The 20,267-nt window shown below is 47.0% G+C and overlaps 1 protein-coding gene across 1 annotated transcript in view; it reads left to right on the top strand.

Moving 5' to 3' along the window:
* The window catches only part of KIFAP3 (kinesin associated protein 3), a 185,914-nt gene that overhangs the window by 34,222 nt on the left and 131,425 nt on the right, over positions 1-20,267 (top strand). The window contains exons 4-5 of the mRNA XM_068240179.1: positions 1,511-1,572; positions 3,551-3,692. Of these exons, the coding sequence (XP_068096280.1) occupies positions 1,511-1,572; positions 3,551-3,692 (204 nt within the window). The remainder of the gene's footprint in view (positions 1-1,510; positions 1,573-3,550; positions 3,693-20,267) is intronic.

Raw genomic sequence — 20,267 nt, 5'->3', positions numbered from 1 at the left:
TTGCCGTCAAGTTTGTCGGCAGTGCGCACATGTGAAGTAGTCATCTGGCTCCAGGACCATGACAATCCTGTGACAAGCCTCGCACAGGCGCACTTGCGGCATTTGTTCGAGCTCCAGTGATAATAGTAGAGCCACTCCAGTGGAAATAGCAGAGCCCGATCAGATCTGCTATTTCCACCGGAGCCCATCGGAAAAATGCGAGACACTACACCTGCGCGAGACACGTCACGGAGGATCATTTGAAAAAACTGCAAACTGAAAAGGGTGCGGCTATCTCCTCTATAGATCTCAGTGGTTATACAGAAATCTTGATGCAGACAGTATTCAATTGGTGCCCACTAAAATAGCGCCTACAATTTGTAGCCGCTATTAGAGCTGCTATTTTTAACGTGTTGCCGCTATTTGTAGCTGATATTTTCTATGTGCAGCCGCTATAGCGACTACAATTGGCCAATCACCGCCAGGCTGCGTTATGGGGTGGATCGGGACTCCCCCTGACATCATGACATCAATGGCGTAATTCCGTTCATTGCCATGGCGACGGGGGAAGCCCCACAGGAAATCCCGTTCAGAACGGGATTTCCTGATGGGTATGATCACCAGCGGCGATCGGAAGGGTGGTAGGGAGGGGGAATCATGTAGCTAGCGTTGGGCTAGCTACATGATAAAAAAAAAAAAAAAAAAAATTAGGTGAAAAAAAACCACCTGCGGCTGCAGGGATTTAAAACGCCAGGGAGGTTAAGCGCCCACAACTGTGGGGTTAGGGGTTCAGGGTCAGAATAGGGAGAGGTTAGGTCATAGTAAAACATCATTAAATATTACCAATATTTTACTATATTAACGTAATAGAATATTGGTAACCCTACCGATATTCTATAAGTGATATCCTGCGCCCTTTTAAACTTTCGACATTTTTCAATGTATGCCGTCACAGGATTGTTAGGGTCCTGGACGGTTGCACGGTTCCAGCGCAGGATAGAGAGGATGGAGGAGGATAGAAGAAGCCTCTTTAGGATCCAGTGGCTTCCCACTCCTGAGGCAAGTGCCCCCATGGGCTCTTTTTTTCATTATAGGTTTTCTCTAAAGGAAACCTGAAGCGTAGTAAATGGCCCACTGCAGTCACCCTGTGCCCGTGTCGGTACTCACGATCTTCTGGTTCCCAGCTTTGTTTAAGCGTTGACTAACTGGGCTGAGAACGAATACAAAAAGAAATTTGCCACAGCAAAGCCACCTTGTGTAGTGTGCAGCTGCAGGGTGATCCACAGGACAGAACCCGACCAGATAAAGGCAGTAATCAGGGAGTCAGTATGTTTAAAAAGGGAATGTGGAATCCATATTGGTGATATCTGTAACAAATAAAATAAAAACTTAGGGCTCCGGAATTTGAGTACATTTTAGTTGTGTTGTTTTTCTTCTTGCCATCATACCCCCTCCTCCTCAAATTTACCCCCCCCCCCCCCTTCAGAAAACTCATTTTAATCTGCGATAAATATGTTTCTGTTTTCTTTAGGAGAAAAGAAGGGGAAGAAGAACAGTAAACCAAAGGATCCACCACCGTTTGAAGGCATGGAGGTTAGACTTCATTATTTATACTTGTTTACACTATATTTACATGTAACTGTATGACATAAGCTCCATATTAATGGATACAAGAATAGAACTTCCACCTGGAGAGTGGCATGCATAGCACTAAGGACACTGAGCACCATGTAAATCTCAACATACAGGGAGTGCAGAATTATTAGGCAAGTTGTATTTTTGAGGAATAATTTTATTATTGCACAACAACCATGTTCCCAATGAACTCAAAAAACTCATTAATATCAAAGCTGAATATTTTTGAAAGTAGTTTTTAGTTTTATCTATTTTAGGGGGATATCTGTGTGTGCAGGTGACTATTACTGTGCATAATTATTATGCAACTTAACAAAAAACAAATATATACCCATTTCAATTATTTATTTTTACCAGTGAAACCAATATAACATCTCAACATTCACAAATATACATTTCTGACATTCAAAAACAAAACAAAACCAAATCCGTGACCAATATAGCCACCTTTCTTTGCAAGGACACTTAAAAGCCTGCCATCCATGGATTCTGTCAGTGTTTTGATCTGTTCACCATCAACATTGCGTGCAGCAGCAACCACAGCCTCCCAGACACTGTTCAGAGAGGTGTACTGTTTTCCCTCCTTGTAAATCTCACATTTTATGATGGACCACAGGTTCTCAATGGGGTTCAGATCAGGTGAACAAGGAGGCCATGTCATTAGTTTTTCTTCTTTTATACCCTTTATTGCCAGCCACACTGTGGAGTACTTGGACTCGTGTGATGGAGCATTGACCTGCATGAAAATCATGTTTTTCTTGAAGGATGCAGACTTCTTCCTGTACCACTGCTTGAAGAAGGTGTCTTCCAGAAACTGGCAGTAGGACTGGGAGTTGAGCTTGACTCCATCCTCAACCCGAAAAGGCCCCACAAGCTCATCTTTGATGATACCAGCCCAAACCAGTACTCCACCTCCACCTTGCTGGCGTCTGAGTCGGACTGGAGCTCTCTGCCCTTTACCAATCCAACCACGGGCCCATCCATCTGGCCCATCAAGACTCACTCTCATTTCATCAGTCCATAAAACCTTAGAAAAATCAGTCTTGGGATATTTCTTGGCCTAGGCTTGACGTTTCAGCTTGTGTGTCTTGTTCAGTGGTGGTCGTCTTTCAGCCTTTCTTACCTTGGCCATGTCTCTGAGTATTGCACACCTTGTGCTTTTGGGCACTCCAGTGATGTTGCAGCTCTGAAATATAGCCAAACTGGTGGCAAGTGGTATCTTGGCAGCTGCACACTTGACTTTTCTCAGTTCATGGGCAGTTATTTTGCGCATTGGCTTTTCCACACGCTTCTTGCAACCCTGTTGACTATTTTGAATGAAACGCTTGATTGTTCGATGATCACGCTTCAGAAGCTTTGCAATTTTAAGAGTGCTGCATCCCTTTGCAAGATATCTCACTATTTTTGACTTTTCTGAGCCTGTCAAGTCCTTCTTTTGACCCATTTTGCCAAAGGAAAGGAAGTTGCCTAATAATTATGCACACCTGATATAGGGTGTTGATGTCATTAGACCACACCCCTTCTCATTACAGAGATGCACATCACCTAATATGCGCAATTGGTAGTAGGCTTTCGAGCCTATACAGCTTGGAGTAAGACAACATGCATAAAGAGGATGATGTGGTCAAAATACTCATTTGCCTAATAATTCTGCACTCCCTGTAATGTAACATTAAAGATTTTAAAATAACGTACTTCGTTATAGACTGAAGCTTAGATGTGATGAAGCTGCAGCAATTACATTAACTATCTAGTTCATGAAGATTGCATAGTGAATCAAAACCATTTTAGGCAAAACATATTTTTAAAAAACAAGAAATACTGCTAGGCTACTGCTTTAGTACAGTGTCCAGGAAAATAAACAAATATGAAACGCTTTGCACACATCGTCTTTGTAAGCACTTCTCATGTTGGGCACAATTTCTTCTGTTTTTAGATCGATGAAGTTGCTAACATTAATGATATGGATGAATATATTGAACTGTTGTATGAAGATATTCCTGATAAGGTTCGTGGCTCTGCCTTAATTCTTCAACTTGCCAGAAATCCAGACAACTTAGAAGAATTACTACTGAATGGTAAGTGTAGACATTTAACGTGATGATGATGATGATGATGATGATGATGATTTAGTTAATGGGTTAGGTAGGTTTAGTTAGGGTTTTTTTTTTGTATAGCACTTTTCTAAGCGCTTTTGCAGAGTGATTTGTTTTTTTCACCTCATGATGTCAGTCAGGAAGTGAAGTCTTTAACCCGGAAAATAATAAATACAATGTATTTATTGTTAAAAGCGCTCGGGAGATCGCTATACCAAGCGCTTTTTCAAGAGCTTTTCGTTTTCCCTATACCAGTACAGGCAAATCACCCTTAAAATGGTACAGGCAGCGGTTTGATGAGCGCATCGGATCCAAACCGCTCAAATGTGAAGACTGTCATAGGGAATCATTGCACAATCGCTTTTTGGGGCGATTTCTGAAATTGCCTTGCTTACAAACACCCCTTAAAGGGAAGGTTCAGGGAACTCTTGAAAAAAATAAAAATCCCTATCCACTTACCTGGGGCTTCCTCCAGCCCGTGGCAGGCAGGAGGTGCCCTCGCCGCCGCTCCAGAGGCTTCCGGTCGTCTTCGGTGGCCGACCCGACCTGGCCAGGCCGGCTGCCAGGTCGGGCTCTTCTGCACTCCATGGCCGGGCTCTTCTGCGTCCCACGCCGGCGCGCTGACGTCCTCGGACGTCCTCCGGGCTGTACTGCGCAGGCGCAGTAGTTCTGCGCCTGCGCAGTACAGCCCGGAGGACGTCCGATGACGTCAGCGCGCCCGCGTGGGACGCAGAAGAGCCCGGCCATGGAGCGCAGAAGAGCCCGACCTGGCAGCCGGCCTGGCCAGGTCGGGTCGGCCACCGAAGACGACCGGAAGCCTCTGGAGCGGCGGCGAGGGCACCTCCTGCCTGCCACGGGCTGGAGGAAGCCCCGGGTAAGTGGATAGGGATTTTTATTTTTTTCAAGGTTTCCCTGGACCTTCACTTTAAGGTGGCCACACATGATACAATAAAATGATCTGATTTTACAGAAATTCTATAAAAACGATCGTATCTCCCGAAAACATTGAAAGTTTTTTTTCATTCAACTGAAAAATCCGATCGGATTTCTCGTTTTTTTTTTTGTTTTTTTATTTATATCGATCTCGGAATGCCAGATATTTCTTCATTTTTTTTTTTTATTTTTTTTTTAAGATTGTATGGTGTGTGTTTGTCAATTTATTAATATACACACCCTAGCAATTTTCTCAGAGCTTCCAATCAGTTTTATCATAATTGGGGAAAAATTTAACATAGGTGTGTGTGGTACATTGGTCATATTTTTGAAATGTTACAATCAGTCAGAAAAATTGATTGCAATTCTTAAATTACACAGATATTTAAAAAATTGTATGGTGTGTGGCCACCTTTAGTGTGAACAAGCCTTTAAAGCAGGGGTCTCCAACCACCGGGCCGCGGCCCACTGCCAGTCCGTTGGCAGTTTCCAGCTGGGCCGCGGCGGGTCTGTCATCTCCCCGCCCCTCGGGAGCAGGGCAGCGGTTCCCATGGCAATGGTGATGCATATCGCCGCTACAGGAAGCCGCTGCCCTGCCTCCTTCCCTCTTTACAGCAGCCGCAAGACGCGCTCCTGACTGCTGTAATAGGAGATGCTGCGAAGAGGAGAGCGGCGCCTGGGGGAATGTAATAGAACAAGCGGCCGCCAGCTCATAAGGTAACACAAGCGGCGGCCGCGGGGGGGGGGGGGGGGAGGGGGCACTACCTACCCATACTAGGGTGCTATACTAGCTAGGAAGATAAAGAAAACAAGAGCGCACCGCTGGTGCAATAACATTTTTTTACTTCGGTCAATCACGCTGATAAAAGTTGCACTTACAATGTATAGGAAGTCAATGCGCCTGTCAAGCCTGCCGTCTATCCACTCCTAAGTCCCGCGCTTGGCCAGAGCTATACTAGCTATACTGGGCACTATACTAGCTACACTGCTATACTGGGCACTATACTAGCTATACTGGGGCACTACCTACCCATACTGGGCACTATACTAGCTATACTGGGCACTATACTAGCTATACTGGGCACTATACTTAGCTATACTGGGCACTATACTGGGGCACTACCTACCCATACTGGGCACTATACTAGCTATACTGGGCACTATACTAGCTATACTGGGGCACTACCTACCCATACTGGGCACTATACTGGCTATACTGGGCACTATACTAGCTATACTGGGGCAACACATCCATGGCTACAATTACTAGGTAATGCCTAATGATGTTGATCCAGGGATTTTATCTGATTGCCATCTGGAGTCGGGAAGGATTTTTTTCCCTTTTTGGGGCTAATTGGACCATGCCTTGTAAGGTTTTTTCGCCTTCCTCTGGATCAACAGGGATATGTGAGGGAGTATGCTGGTGTTGTACTTTGTTCTCTGGTTGAACTCGATGGACGTATGTCTTTTTTCAACCAAAATAACTATGTAACACCTACCCATACTGGGCACTATACTGGGGCACTACCTACCCATACTGGGCACTATACTGGGCACTATACTAGCTATACTGGGCACTACCTACCCATACTGGGCACTATACTAGCTATACTGGGCACTACCTACCCATACTGGACACTATACTAGCTATACTGGGTGCTATACTGGGACACTACCTACCCATACTGGGCACTATACTAGCTATACTGGGGCACTACCTACCCATACTGGGCACTATACTGGGCACTATACTAGCTATACTGTGGCACTACTTACCCATACTGGGCACTATACTAGCTATTCTGGGGCGCTACCTACCCATACTGGGACTATACTAGCTATACTGGGGCACTATGCTAGCTATACTGGGGCACTATGCTAGCCATACTGGGGCAAATAAACTTCCTATACTGGGTCAACTATGCTAGCTATGCCGCCGCACCCCAGCCCCCCCCCCCTCCCCGTAACCCACTGCGCACGACACTGTCCACTAGGTTGCGCACCCAATACCACCCCCCCCCCCCCTTCCCCGGAGAAAAATTTGGTCAGAAAGTGGTCCCCGGGCCAGAAAAGGTTGGGGGCCCCTGCTTTAAAGCATAGAACCAAGTTCAGGTGCCTAATCTTCCTTTCTACCCCCCTCTGGGGGTTCACAGGTCTTCATTTTCATTCTGTATCGTATCCTGTGGTGAGAGTCAATAAAGGAATAACGAATGTTAGCTGTATAACAGATTAAAGACTCAATGTTTGATCAGCTTAAGAGGCAGTACAATCTTCCTAAGTTCTTCTTTAGGTATCTGCAACTCCATCACGCCTGTACCTCTCAGTTTGGTTCCATTCCCCTCACTCTTGAGTCTGACCCGGTGGAGAAGCTGCTAATGATAGCAGACCTACTTAAAGGGAAGGTCCAGGCAAAATAAAAAAAACCCTGGGGCTTCCTCCAGTTCTTGGCAGCTGTCCTGTGCCCTCGCCACAGCTCCGGTGGCTCCCGTTGTCCTGCGCTGCAGAAGCTGACCTCGCGCAGAACTACTGCGCCTTCGCAGTACAATGCTGATGACGTCGGCCGGACCACATGACCCGCGCGGTGGAACGCACAAGAAGCCGACCTGCCGAGGTCGGCTTCTGCAGTGCAGGACAACGGGAGCCACTAGAGCTGCGGCGAGGGCACAGGACAGCTGCCAGGGGCTGTAGGAAGCCCCAGGTAAGTGGATTTTGTTTTTTTTCAGCAGCCTGGATGTATCCTTTAAAGTCAGCTTCCTCCAATCGTCCAGTGTCCGCTTCCTCCAATCGGAAGCTTAGTCACGACCCGGAAGTACTTCGTGGGTCACGGCTTAGCTTCCGATAGGAGGAAGCTGACAGAGGCGGGGGAGCCATGAAATGGAGGAGATGGGGAGGCAAAGCTGATTGACAAATTCCAGGTAAATAGAAGGCTAGCGACGATCAGATGGTTGCTAGCCTGGTGCTACTTGTCAGGGGGGACAGCAGAGCCCAGGGGAAACTGGCAGCTGCAATAGAAGGACACAGAAGCATGTCATTGTGCAGGGAACATGCCTCTGTAGCCTATTATCTTCAGAAAATCCGTCTCTGATTCTCTAAAGGACAATTGAAGTGAGAAGAATTTGGAGACTGCCATATTTATTTCCTTTCAAACAATACCAGTTGCCTGGCAGCCCTGCTCATCTATTTGGCTGCAGTAATGTCTAAATAACACCAGAAACGAGCATGCTGCTAATTTTTGTCAGATCTGACAATAATGTCAGACATACCTGATGTGCATCTGCTTGTTCAGGATCTATGGCTAAACGTATTAGAGACAGTGGATCAGCAGGACTGCCAGGCCACTGGTATTGCTTAAAGTGGACCTGAAAGCTTGCCCAGAATAGAAGGAAAACCTAGAGAAATGCACCCTGTAAGTATTTAGAGAGTTAATACTGTCCCCTTCATCTGTGACTAATCAGCGGGAAGGGAAGGGACGCGGGTGGGGAGCAGCGACATAGAGGAGGCGAGGGGAGCGGCGAGAATGACAGTATACATGTAAACAGCCTGCTGGCGACACGCTGTGTGTCGCTAGCACGGCGGTTTACTTTGGGGGGCATAGCAGAGCGCAGGGGCGACCTGGGGGGAGATAATATAGCAACAGAGACTGGGCATTATATGCAGACCCAGCCTCTGTATGCAATTGGGATTTGTGAAACCCACCTCGGGTTCTTTTTAATGTTAGAGCTTGGAATTATTTGCCTAGATTTTTAGAACCAAACATTATTTCAGCTTTGGATAGAACTGAAAAGGGTTGTTATCTATTACAGTTTTTCTTTTTCCCTTTTTGACACTATTGTTCCAGTTGAAGAGATTTTTCTGACTTTTCATCAAACAGATATGGATGTTGCCATATTTTTCCCTAGCTCCAGCCTGGAGCTTTTTCAACAAGTGTGGTATGCATTACAGCTTTAAAGAGAACCCGAGGTGGGTTTTGAAGAATGTGCTCTGCATACAGAGGCTGGATCTGCCTATACAGCCCAGCCTCTGTTGGTATCCAAAACCCCCCTAAGGTCCCCCTGCACTCTGCAATCCCTCATAAATCACAGCCTCGCTGTCGACACACAGTGTGTCGCAGCGGGCTGTGTTTTTCTCTATAGTGTCAGCCTGCTGCTTTCCCCGCCTCTTGCAGGACTCCGGTCCCCGCCTGCCTCCCTTCCCTCCCCGCTGATTAGAGGGAAGGGAGGGAGACAGGGACCGGAGCTCTGCAGGAGGCGGGGGAGCAGCCGAGACTGACACTACAGATGTAAACACAGTACGCACAGCGCGGCTGTGATCTATGTCTGATTGCAGAGTGCAGGGGGACATTAGGGGGGTTTGGAATACCAACAGAGGCTGGGCTGTATAGGCAGATCCAGCCTCTGTATTCAGATCACATTCTTCAAACGCACCTCAGGTTCTCTTTAAATGGTACCTTCCTGGAAATTTTGCAGCATGTTTATTATTCATTGTTGAAGGCATTCCCAGCACTCTTAAAATCTTTTCTAGCATCTTGCACCCACTTCAGTATCTCTGGGATCAGCTCAGACCATTTAGTATCTAGGGATGCCCGGAAACCTCTGATCATGGATTCGAGTGAGCACGATCACGACTCCGCCCACTTCAGAATTTTAATACCGATTCGATTGTGGTTTTGTAACGATTGTGGAACTTTCTCCGTGATCAGCGCACAACGCGTGCGCTGATACGGCGGAAATCCTCCACAAGCGTATATTTGCAGGCACCCAGCAAAAGGTGCTACGCACCCGTAGAGGGAAAATTCCTGTCAGCAGATGGCGCTGGGGAGTGCAGAGGAACCAATCCTCTGTACCTCCACAAATGCCAGACAGGAATTTGTACGAAGCGCAGAACGCAATCGCAAGAGAGGCGATTGCGAATGAAAACGAGCAAAGGGACAGATTGTGTGTGCGCCAATCTAGTCGCCACCCCGCGACCGCGCACACACAACAGCAGATATGAAATAGGAACGCGATCGCGAGAGGTGCGATCGCCAGACGTGACACAAGGCAGATCAGAACAGAATACGAGGTTAGCAAAGGCACAGCAAATAATACAATGAGAATAACAAGGAAAATAACAACCGCTAGCTAACCGCGGACACCGCACTCATTCGCAACAGTGCACGCGGTTATGTGCGGTCTCCACGTGATAAGCACAATAGAGACAAGCACGCCTAACTAACCATTGACAAACAAACATGAAACAGAGGACGCGTACGCTTGCTTAACGGTTACCTCACCGAGCCTCCAGCAAGCGTAGCAGACAAGACAGACACACGAAAACAGGGACAAGCGACAGAAGGATCCCCAGCGCTAGCGAAAAGTGGCTAGCGCGATCCCAGAAGACAGAACAGAAGGATCCCCAGCGCTAGCGAAAAGTAGCTAGCGCGATCCCAGGAGACAGAACAGAAGAATCCCCAGCGCTAGCGAAAAGTGGCTAGTGCGATCCCAGAAGACAGAACAGAAGGATCCCCAGCGCTAGCGAAAAGTGGCTAGCGCGATCCCAGGAGACAGAACAGAAGAGATAGCTGGTAGCAACCGCTGCACCAGCTATACTCCAAGAACAGAGATCAGAACCATTTCCTGTCGACCACCGTTGGGACAGGACAATGGCAGCAGAACAAACAAACAGATAAACAATCCTAACTGCACTAGGGAAAACCTGCCTAGCGCAGATTCAGGAATTACTCTAAGCTGATCTTCAAACAAAGAGCATGGCTGACACTCCCGGCAGGAGTGTTACACAGGACAAAATCCTTATGAACAGCGAAGCATTGTGGGAAAGACATAGTACTTATAGTACACGCCTCCAATGAATGTGGCCAGGCAATTTGCATGACAACGTATGCAAATTCCTCTGCAAGCACAAGCTGCAAAACTGACAGAAGCTCTTCTTTCCAGAGTCCTGCAGCATGCAAACCTACACAATGGTCAAAAGGCTGGCTGCCTGCACAGGCAGCTGAGCAAATAATCACAGGTTTCGAGTCAAAATTCCACATTGAATCTGGAATCACGAGTCGGAATCACGAATAGCCATTAAATTGCTTTCAAACCTTGTTTTACATGAAATGATGCATCATGGGTTTTTTTTTTTTATATTCTTTATTGTATAAGGAATAACATAGTACATTATAAGTTATAATCAAGTGAAGTGCATCATGTCTCATAACATATTCAACAAAAACAGTAAGTATTTTACCATCTGCTGGATAGAGAAGAGGATTTCGTCTCAGAAAGTGCTCTACATTTAGGTTAGGTTATTTTCATATGCATTACAGCCTCCATATCAATCTTGATTGCAAAAGGAGCAACAAAAGCCGGAGCATTGTGTGTGTATACCTGAGTAAAAGAGTCAGCATGGAACAGGATGAAATGACATGTCCCACTTGTATCTATCATAGAACCTCTACATTTTCCTTAAAGTTTTTTCTTTTAAGTGAACCCTTGAAAGGTTCCCCTCCCTCCCCCCTTTCCCCTGGTCGCCTCCCCCACCCTCTGCTATATGTCAATTCGGATATCTCTTCATTGAGATATGTATTTCACTGTGGTACGCCTAGGGGCCTTGTCATGTTATTATACTGTTGCTCTCATGAACATTTTAATAACTAGAGTAGGATCTGTTGGAACTCTTCGGATAGTCTGAAGTGATTCCAAAAGGACCAGGTTTTTTGGTATAATTCTGTAGTATTAGTAGCCACGGATGAAAGGTCTTCCATCCGTTCCACAAAATCTAATTCCTTAATGAGTTCTTCCATGGTTGGGGGGGTTGTTTGTTTCCAGTGTCTCACTATGAGGCACTTTGCTGCATTCAGTATATGCCTGACTACTGACCTCTTATAGCTTTTCATTTTCCATTCATTTAGATGTATAAGATAAAATTCCGGTGAAAATGGAGTTGATCTGTCTGTAACAGCTTTAAGGAGTTTTTCTATTTTTCTCCAAAAGTCTGCTAAGGCAGTGCAGGACCACATAATGTGCAGCAAAGTACCTTTTTCCATTTGACATCGCCAGCATATGTCAGTCTTTTCTGGGAAGATATCATGAAGTCTAGTGGGAGTGAGGTACCAGCGGGTTAGTAATTTATAGTTTATTTCCTGAATTCTCACCGACTTTGATGATTTGTGGGCATGTGTACATATTCTGATTATCTGTTCAGATGTGAAGGTTTTGCCTGTATCTCGTTCCCATCCTTGAATGAAGGGTAGGAGTGTGTTTGCCAGTGAGGTTATTATGGTATACAGTATGGAGAGTGTTTTTTTAATTGGGCCTGTTCCCTTGCATAACTCCTCAAAGTCAGTTCTACGTCTTAGTTGGGCGGGTTGGATACCAATATGATTGAGGAAATGTCTGTACTGGAAGTATTCCCACCAGCTGATGTTAGTATTATTCCGTCTTCTTCTAATCTCCTCCAAGGAAACCCATCTGTCCCCACTACACATCTCTTCAAAGGTTATGTTTCTAGTCCTGCGTAATGTATTCCTCCTAAAGTCTGCGTTATCTTCCCCTATGTTTGGATTGTCTGAAATTGGAAGCATTGGTGAGGGAATCGGGGTTAAGTTTAAGGTTTTATTTGCCTTATGTAAGGTACGTAAGGTAGAGTGGCAGAGAGTCGGTAGGCCCCAGGAAGGTTTTGGTGGGTCTGTGGTCCAAGTTATGCTGGACAGGGGATATGGAGACAAGGAGGTTTCCAGTTCAACCCATTGTTTTTGTTTCTGGTGTCTGTGCCAGTCTACCACTCTAGTTAGGATAGCTGCGAGGTAATATCCTCTCACGCTGGGAAGAGCCACCCCTCCACTTTGTTTGGAGTTATAAAGAATTTCCTTTTTGAGACGTGGGGGTTTGTGCTTCCAAATATATTTGTTAAAGACTGATTGAATTTGTTGGAGAAAGTATAGTGGGATTTTAATTGGTAAGGTCTGAAATAAATATAGCATTCTGGGCATAATGTTCATTTTAATTACGGATATCCTTCCGAACCAAGAGAGGTAAGGGAAGTCCCATCTTTTAAGGTCCTTACTGAGTGTAGTTAGAATTGTAGGGAAGTTGAGTTTAAAAACATTTTTAAGGGAGTCTGAGATATATGTACCTAAGTAGTGTATCGCTTTGGGATTCCATTTAAAGGGAAAATTTTGTTTTAGGTGTTCAACTTCCGCCGCGATGAGGCCCGCATTAAAGGCCTCACACTTGTCGAAATTAATTTTAAAAAAGGATAGCCTGCCAAAGCGTTCAAATTCTGCAACTAGATTGGGAAGCGTAATCACTGGGTTCGTTAAAAAGAATAGGAGGTCATCGGCGTAGGCCGCGACTTTATGATCAGTACTTCCTACTCGTAGACCCGTAATATCTGGGTTTCTTCTTACTGTGCAGAGGAAAGGATGGTTTTTTTTTTAAATAAAAATAGCAAGGAAGGTCTATAATAAATATGATGTTAATCTTATACATGTAAGCTGTACTCCTCCTCCTCCTCCTCCTCCTCCTCCTCGTTTTTTTTTCTTCGGCATGAGTAGCACAGCAATAATTCAAATAAATTATTATAACAGCATAATAGGCCATGGTGGTACCACGTCTGTATATAAACACTAGAATAGAGCAGGAGGTTCCAGACAGTGGTCGTGAAGCCCACATTGTGTCCAATACACAACTGGAACAGCACAGTTTTCAACCTAGACACCTCAGAATTTTTTTTGACAACAACATAGCTATTTTTGTGGCATAATAGCAGGTGGTGCGTTGCATCAGCGCCTTATTCTGTGGACCCTGGCGGTGGGAACACAGAGAGCAGGAGGAGGAGTAACGTGGCAGCAGGCAGCATAGTAGGCCTTGGCACCTAGCAGTGGTACCACGGCTGTAAATAAACACTGAGAATAGAGCAGGAGGTTCCAGACTGGGGTCGTAAAAGCCCACATTGACAGCAGGAGCAGGGCAATGTTACAGCAGAAATATTACAGCAGTAGGCCATGGCACCTAGCAGTGGTACCACAGCACAGTTAAACCAAAACAACCATGAGGTTCCAGGAAGCGGTTGTACAACCCCAGTTGGTCCCTCCCCACAACTCCGACAGCACAGTTTATATCGCAGACTACTGAAATTTTTTTTTTTACAAATTACAACATAGCTATTTTTTGGGGGGGGAGGGGGACTTAATAGCCAGTGGTGCATAGCAGCGACGCCTTAAGACTGTGGACTCTAGCAATGGAATCGCAGTCAGCAGGAGGTAAATGCAGTAAGAGTAGAAGGAGTAGAGTGAGGCAGCAGGCAGCATAGTAGGCCATGGCACATAGCGGTGGTACCACAGCACAATTTAACCAAAACAACCATGAGGTTCCAGGAAGCAGTTGTACAACCGCAGTTGGGGCCTCCCCACAACTCAGACAGCACAGTTGCACCGGCTGCTGTGTTGGGTGGAAGGATGGGAGAAGGCTTCCTCCAGTCTGTGAACAAGGGCCTCCTGCAACTCCCCTTGTTCGACGCTCTGGGTCTCCACGCTGAATGAATTGACCCAGCTTCCCTTCAGCCGGGGGTCCAGGATCATGGTGATCCAGATGTCCTCCCTCTGCCGCATCTGGATCACCCTAGGGTTGCTGCGCAGATAGCGCAGCATGTGCGCAGCCATGTGGAAGAAGTGCGCAACAGCAACCACATCATCATTGTCACAGCCCTAAACGACACGCCTATCTTCCTCTTCTGCCTGCTGAGCCTCTTTCTGCCTTCTCCACCACTGCAGCTGAGCTCTGCTTTTCCCCCTCAACAGCAAGTTCAGGGACCTCCAACTCCTCCTCCACCAACTACAAGTTGTCGTTCTCCTCTTCCTGAGAGGTGGACTGTGCTGCCTGCTGATCCAGCTGGGTCAGAGCTGCCTTTCCCTTATTCTGCAGATCAAAAATGGCCCTGTCCAGCAGGTGAACCATGGGCACCCACTCGCAGACGGATGCCCGTTCCCAGCTCACCATGTTGGTTCCCTGGCACACCTACCGCATCTGCCCTCAATCTGCATTTGTAATGACCTGGAGGTGTGTGGTTCTGGAGACGTTCTTGTCAACGACGTAGTGATAGACAGCCCTCCTGTGCTGGCACACCTGCTCCAACATCGCCAGGGTGGAGTTCCAGCGAGTTGGAACATCGATGTCGAGACAGTGCTGTGGCAGGCCCTCGCGCTGCTGCAGGTCTGCCCGGATTGCTGAGGAATGAGGAGCGGTGGAAATGGCGCACAATTTTCTGCACCCTTTCCAGCAGATTGTCCATCCCCTGGTAGGTGTCCATGAACCTCTGCACCACTAGGTTCAGGACGTGGGCCAAACGGGACATGGGTGAATTCTCCCCTGCAGAGGGCCGACAGCAGGTTTGCCCCATTGTCGCACACCACCAATCCGACTCAGAGGTATCTGGGGGTCAGCCACTCCTACTCACTGAGGGCAGCCAGGATGTTTGCGGCCGTCACTTTCTACCTCCCCAGGCTGACGATCTCCAGCAGTGCTTGGCAGTGGCAGGGCTTCACGCTGCTACTGAGGCGGGGACGCTTGGCGGGTGTGCCAGAGGAGGGAACCCGGATCAGAGGAGCCTGCTGCATCTCACCCGACCCTGTGGGGTGGCACCACTTACTGGGCTGCTGCTGTGCCACTTGCTGCTGGAGCCTCACTCCCTTCCACCAAACTCACCCAGTGTGCGGTGAAGGACAGGTAGCAGTCTGTCCCAAATCGGCTGCTCCAAGAGTCCATGATGACGTTGTGATTAAGCGGACGTGCCATGTTTGCCACCACAAACTGGTGCAATGCTGGGATTGCCATGCGGGAGAAACAGTGGCAGCTGGGGATACGCAACCCTGGGATCCCAAACTGCAGAAGCGCACGCATGACACTCCCCACCTGCACAAGGGAGTATTGCAGTAGCTGGGGAGCACATGGTCCGGGCAAGCAACCCGTTCAGCATCTGGACCGGATGCACCTTGGTCACTCCTGGAAAGGCATCGCTGAGCAGGGCCTGCCTCTTGCGTGCACGGGAAGCTGAGGGGGGGAACAGTGGAGGGAGCAGAGAAGGCCACTGAGTACTGGCTGCCCTAACCAGTCTCAGTGTCGGCAGTGGGAGTTCTGGAGGGCGCAATGGAGGGGAGTAGTGCGTGTACGCGCTCCTGCTGCTGCTGGATGAGCAGGAGGGCAGATGATGCTGCTGCTGATGGACACGCATGTCTTCCAGCTTCCTTCAGGCTATGAAACTCCTCAAACACAGTCTTGTGCTTAAGCAAGGGTGACAGAGGCGCCAATAAGTATAAAATGATTAAAACCCGCTTAAAAGGAGGGGTGCAGGTGGATACACCACTCAGGTAAAAATAGACCAGCCAATAAGCCGTTAATAAATAACAGTAAAATTTATTGGGGATTCTCCAAAAATGCAACGCGTTTCACGGGCAAAACTCCCGCTTCATCAGGCAATCAGATAGGAGAAACACAGTAGTGGATCTATTTCTGGATCAAGCGCCTCAAGGGCGCCTTGAGGCGCTTGATCCAGAAATAGATCCACTACTGTGTTTCTCCTATCTGATTGCCTGATGAAGCGGGAGTTTTGCCCGTGAAACGCGTTGCATTTTTGGAGAATCCCCAATAAATTTTACTGTTATTTATTAACGGCTTATTGGCTGGTCTATTTTTACCTGAGTGGTGTATCCACCTGCACCCCTCCTTTTAAGCGGGTTTTAATCATTTTATACTTATTGGCGCCTCTGTCACCCTTGCTTTATCACTGAACAGTCCACCCCAGGTGGAGGGGGTTTTCCCCATTTTTCCGTCTACAGAGAGCGACATTTTTAAACACCTGAGTGGGGTCAGGTTCTAATCGGCCCCACCTGCAGTTACAGTGGTTGCCTTTGAGGTAACCCAGACTTGTGAGTACATCCATCATTTACTTTCATTTTGTCTCCATCTGATTGTTGACATACTACACCATATTTGGCTCTCGGTCTCTGTGTTCTTTCTTTTAAAACAGTCTTGTGCTTGCTCTTCAGGCAGGTTTGGAGGTCTGAAGTACCCATCCTGGACGGACCTCTGCTAAAAGTAGTTTTGCAGACTGCAAAACTCTCATCCATGGTGGAGACATGGAAGTATTTCCAGATTGGGTATGTGAACACCCCCCTATGGCTGGAAGGGGATGCCTGCTGTCTCCTTCTGGTTGGGGGTTGCCTGGTGGTGGTGGCATCAGAAGTAGCGAGTGTGGCTCCTGTCTTCCACACCCACTGCTGTCCCTGCTCCTGGCCGACATGCTACACCTCTCTGCCACAAACTCCTCCGAGCATCCTTAGAGGGAGAACTGTGGCACATAAGGACGGTTCAGCACCTCATCATCATCCTACTCAAACTCCTCCTCCCCCAAACAGCTCCTCTGACCCCCCAACCACCTCTTTAACCCCAACATCCCCTGGCTATGGTTCCTCCACTTCCAAAGCCTCCTGGCTGACAGGACCTCAATTTCCTGCACAACAACCCTAAAAGTACTTGCGGACGCTGGACTTAAGAGGAGCGAGCTTACGTCCAGTGAGGTCTGGCCGCTATGGTCGACATGACCTCCAGCAAGGGGCGGCTGCTGCTGACAAGAGTGCTGTAACAGTGGGGATCTGTGTGGAACCAGTGGCCTGCTGCTCCACCATCAGCTCCACAACAGCCTCTGCCTGCCTCTCCTCGATGGCCCGACAACCCTGGCCAAAGATGGGCGCAAACCGCTGTGCCTCTGCACCACACCTCTCTACTCCCTCCCCCACAGCTGAGTGCCCAGTGGCTGGCGTGGACCAGCCACAGACCTGCCAGTAGCGGCGACGATCGCACTGCCTCTCCTGCTGCCTCGTCCCCTGCTGCCCCTGGCAGACATGGCACAATACAGTTAATACACAAAGATCGCGGATCGCTCAGAAACAGCCGTATCAGTCCGCCGACAGACTGTACACACGCCGGACTGTCGCTGGAACGCCCACCCAGCGGGAGGAGACGACGGACCCATCGTTGCCTCCAGTCCTGCGTGTGTACAGACCTTAAAGAGGAACTTCAGTGAAAATAATGTAGTAAAAAAAAGTGCTTTATTTTTTACCATAATTATGTATAAATGATTTAGTCAGTGTTTGCTCATTGTAAAATCTTTCCTCTCCCCGATTTACATTCTGACATTTATTACATGGTGACATTTTTACTGTGGGCAGGTTATGTAGCTGCTCCTAGCTGTTTTGGCTGTTAGAGACAACTGTAAACAGCTATTTCCTGTCTGTGAACATTGTTACATTGTAGCAGTTTGCCCAGAGTACCGCGGTCCCAGAGCTTCTTGTGGGAGGGGTTTCAGCACAAAATCAGTCATACAGCGCCCCCTGATGGTCTGTTTGTGAAAAACATTATATTTCTCATGTAAAAGGGGTATCAGCTACTGATTGGGATAAAGTTCAATTCTAGGTTGGAGTTTCTCTTTAAGACTGTCTGTCACACTCACACTACAGGCAGCAGCTGCAGAATCACAGAGACACAGATGCTGCTGTGCTGACTGTAGTACTGCTACTGCTAGTCTAACACTAAATAAACTAACAGTACAGATGAATAAATGAACCACTAATCCTTAACCTACCTACAGGCTAGTAGGCTACCTAGCTAGCCGACCTGGCCTGCACACAGACCTCAGCTAAGCTAACCTAACACAGATTCAATCCTAAAATAATATAGCACTGTATACAGTATATACAATACACTGACTAACACAATCAAATGACTAACTATGCAGCAATACAAAAAATGTGTTGGAAATGTGTTAAATAGGCAAAACACTGTGTTTTTCAACAGTAAAGTACTTGCTTACACCGACAAAGCACTGGAGATGCTCTCGGTACCACAGAGTCACAAGCAAGGATGAGTTACTAAAATGGCCGCAGCCCCATATAGAGGAGGATGCCGATGTTGACCTTGTGATAGCAAAAATCGGCTCGTGATCACGGGTTAGCTGATCACGAGCTTGTGATGAGCACCTATGTTAGTATCTTTTGCAATACATTCTACCAAGGACTATGATTCATTTCTTACCAGATCCTTCAGAACTTCCGGCTTGAAGAAGAACGCGTAGTGAGGCTTGCAACGTGTCCAATAAGACACATGCAAGCTATTTGGAGTACAGGCAGGATGGCGGAATTGTGGGTAAATAACCCCTTATCATTCAGCCGCACAGCTGCGGCAATTAAGGCTCATTTTAATTAGGAATTTGAGTCCTTACGGACTCGTGATTACCCATGAGCCCATGCCTGAGATAAAGACATTCCTATGAAAGTACTGCAGATATGTGTGACTGAATTTTGTGTTAAGCTTAGTAAGAGTGGCATTGGCATCAATTCACCAGAGAGGATTTACTAAGAGAAAAAAGGTAGGTAGTTTATCTCATGAGGTATTTTAACACTCTGGAGTCAATTCACCAGTGTGAGAGGACAGAGAGAAAAGTGTTTGATAGCAGGGGATAATGGAGAGATATGCATTAGGAAAGTGTGAGAAAGCAGAGAGTTAGGTAATTGGTATTAATGATTTACATGGGATACTTTTCCTCTCTGTAAGCTTGAAAGTGAAGCATTGTGGGTAGGAGGCGGAGTTTTACCACTACCTGACCAGAGTATTCCCGCCTTTTACTGCCGAATCATATCATAAATCATATCACGAGTGAGTCTGAACTTCTTCACCACCTCTGTCTCAGTAAAATTATCAAGAACTGTTCTCTCACGAAAAATACGAGGGGCGATTAAACAGACCCTCCTCCTGCGCCTTCGTCTCCTCATAATAGAAGTAAGCTCTAAGGCCTAGTGCACACCAGAGCGGTTCGGCTGCGTTCTGCGATCCGCTTGCGGCTGCGGATACGCTTGGGTAATGTATTTCAATGGGCTGGTGCACACCAGAGCGGGACCCTTTTGCAGAAACGCATACTCCCGGGCTGCTGCAGATTTTGGATTGCGGAAGCGTTTCTGCCTCAATGTTAAGTATAGGAAAAACACAAACCGCTCTGAAAAACGGCACTTCAGAGTGGTTTGCCAGGCGGTTTTTGTAACAGTAGCTGTTCAGTAACAGCTTTACTGTAACAATACATGAAATCTACTACACCAAAAACGCTTCACAAAACCGTAAAATGCTAGGTGAAATGCTACAGAAAAATAAGAAAAAGCGTTTCAAAATCTGCTAGCATTTTGCGGATCTGCTAGCGGTTTTTGGTGTGCACCAGGCCTAACAGAGTAAGCTCAAAAGGCTCCATCTTCCACAGCAGCAGCTGCTGTGTGAAAACCACGATATCTCCAGGTTCATTCAGGGGATAAAGAGATGAAAAAATAACGAATGGCCACACCCCCTTTCTTCCCTGGTGAATTGTGATTTGGAGAAAAACTAACTACTAACTATCACTTATTTATCTCATACTTATCTCACATTTATCTCTTGCATTTCTCTCTGTCGATATTTTCCCCTATACTTCTGGAGAATTGCTATATGGAGATATCACAGGAGGTAAATTACCTCCCAAGAGATAAATAGGTTGGTAACCTCTGGTGAATTGACGCCATTGAAACTCTTGCAGTGTTATGCCAAACCTGCTGTACAAAACACG

The sequence above is a fragment of the Hyperolius riggenbachi genome, chromosome 6 (genome assembly GCF_040937935.1).
Source record: "Hyperolius riggenbachi isolate aHypRig1 chromosome 6, aHypRig1.pri, whole genome shotgun sequence".
Classification (NCBI taxonomy): Eukaryota; Metazoa; Chordata; class Amphibia; order Anura; family Hyperoliidae; genus Hyperolius; species Hyperolius riggenbachi.
The sequence above is the reverse complement of the archived record's forward strand: the minus strand, read 5'-3'. Positions and strand labels throughout refer to the sequence as shown.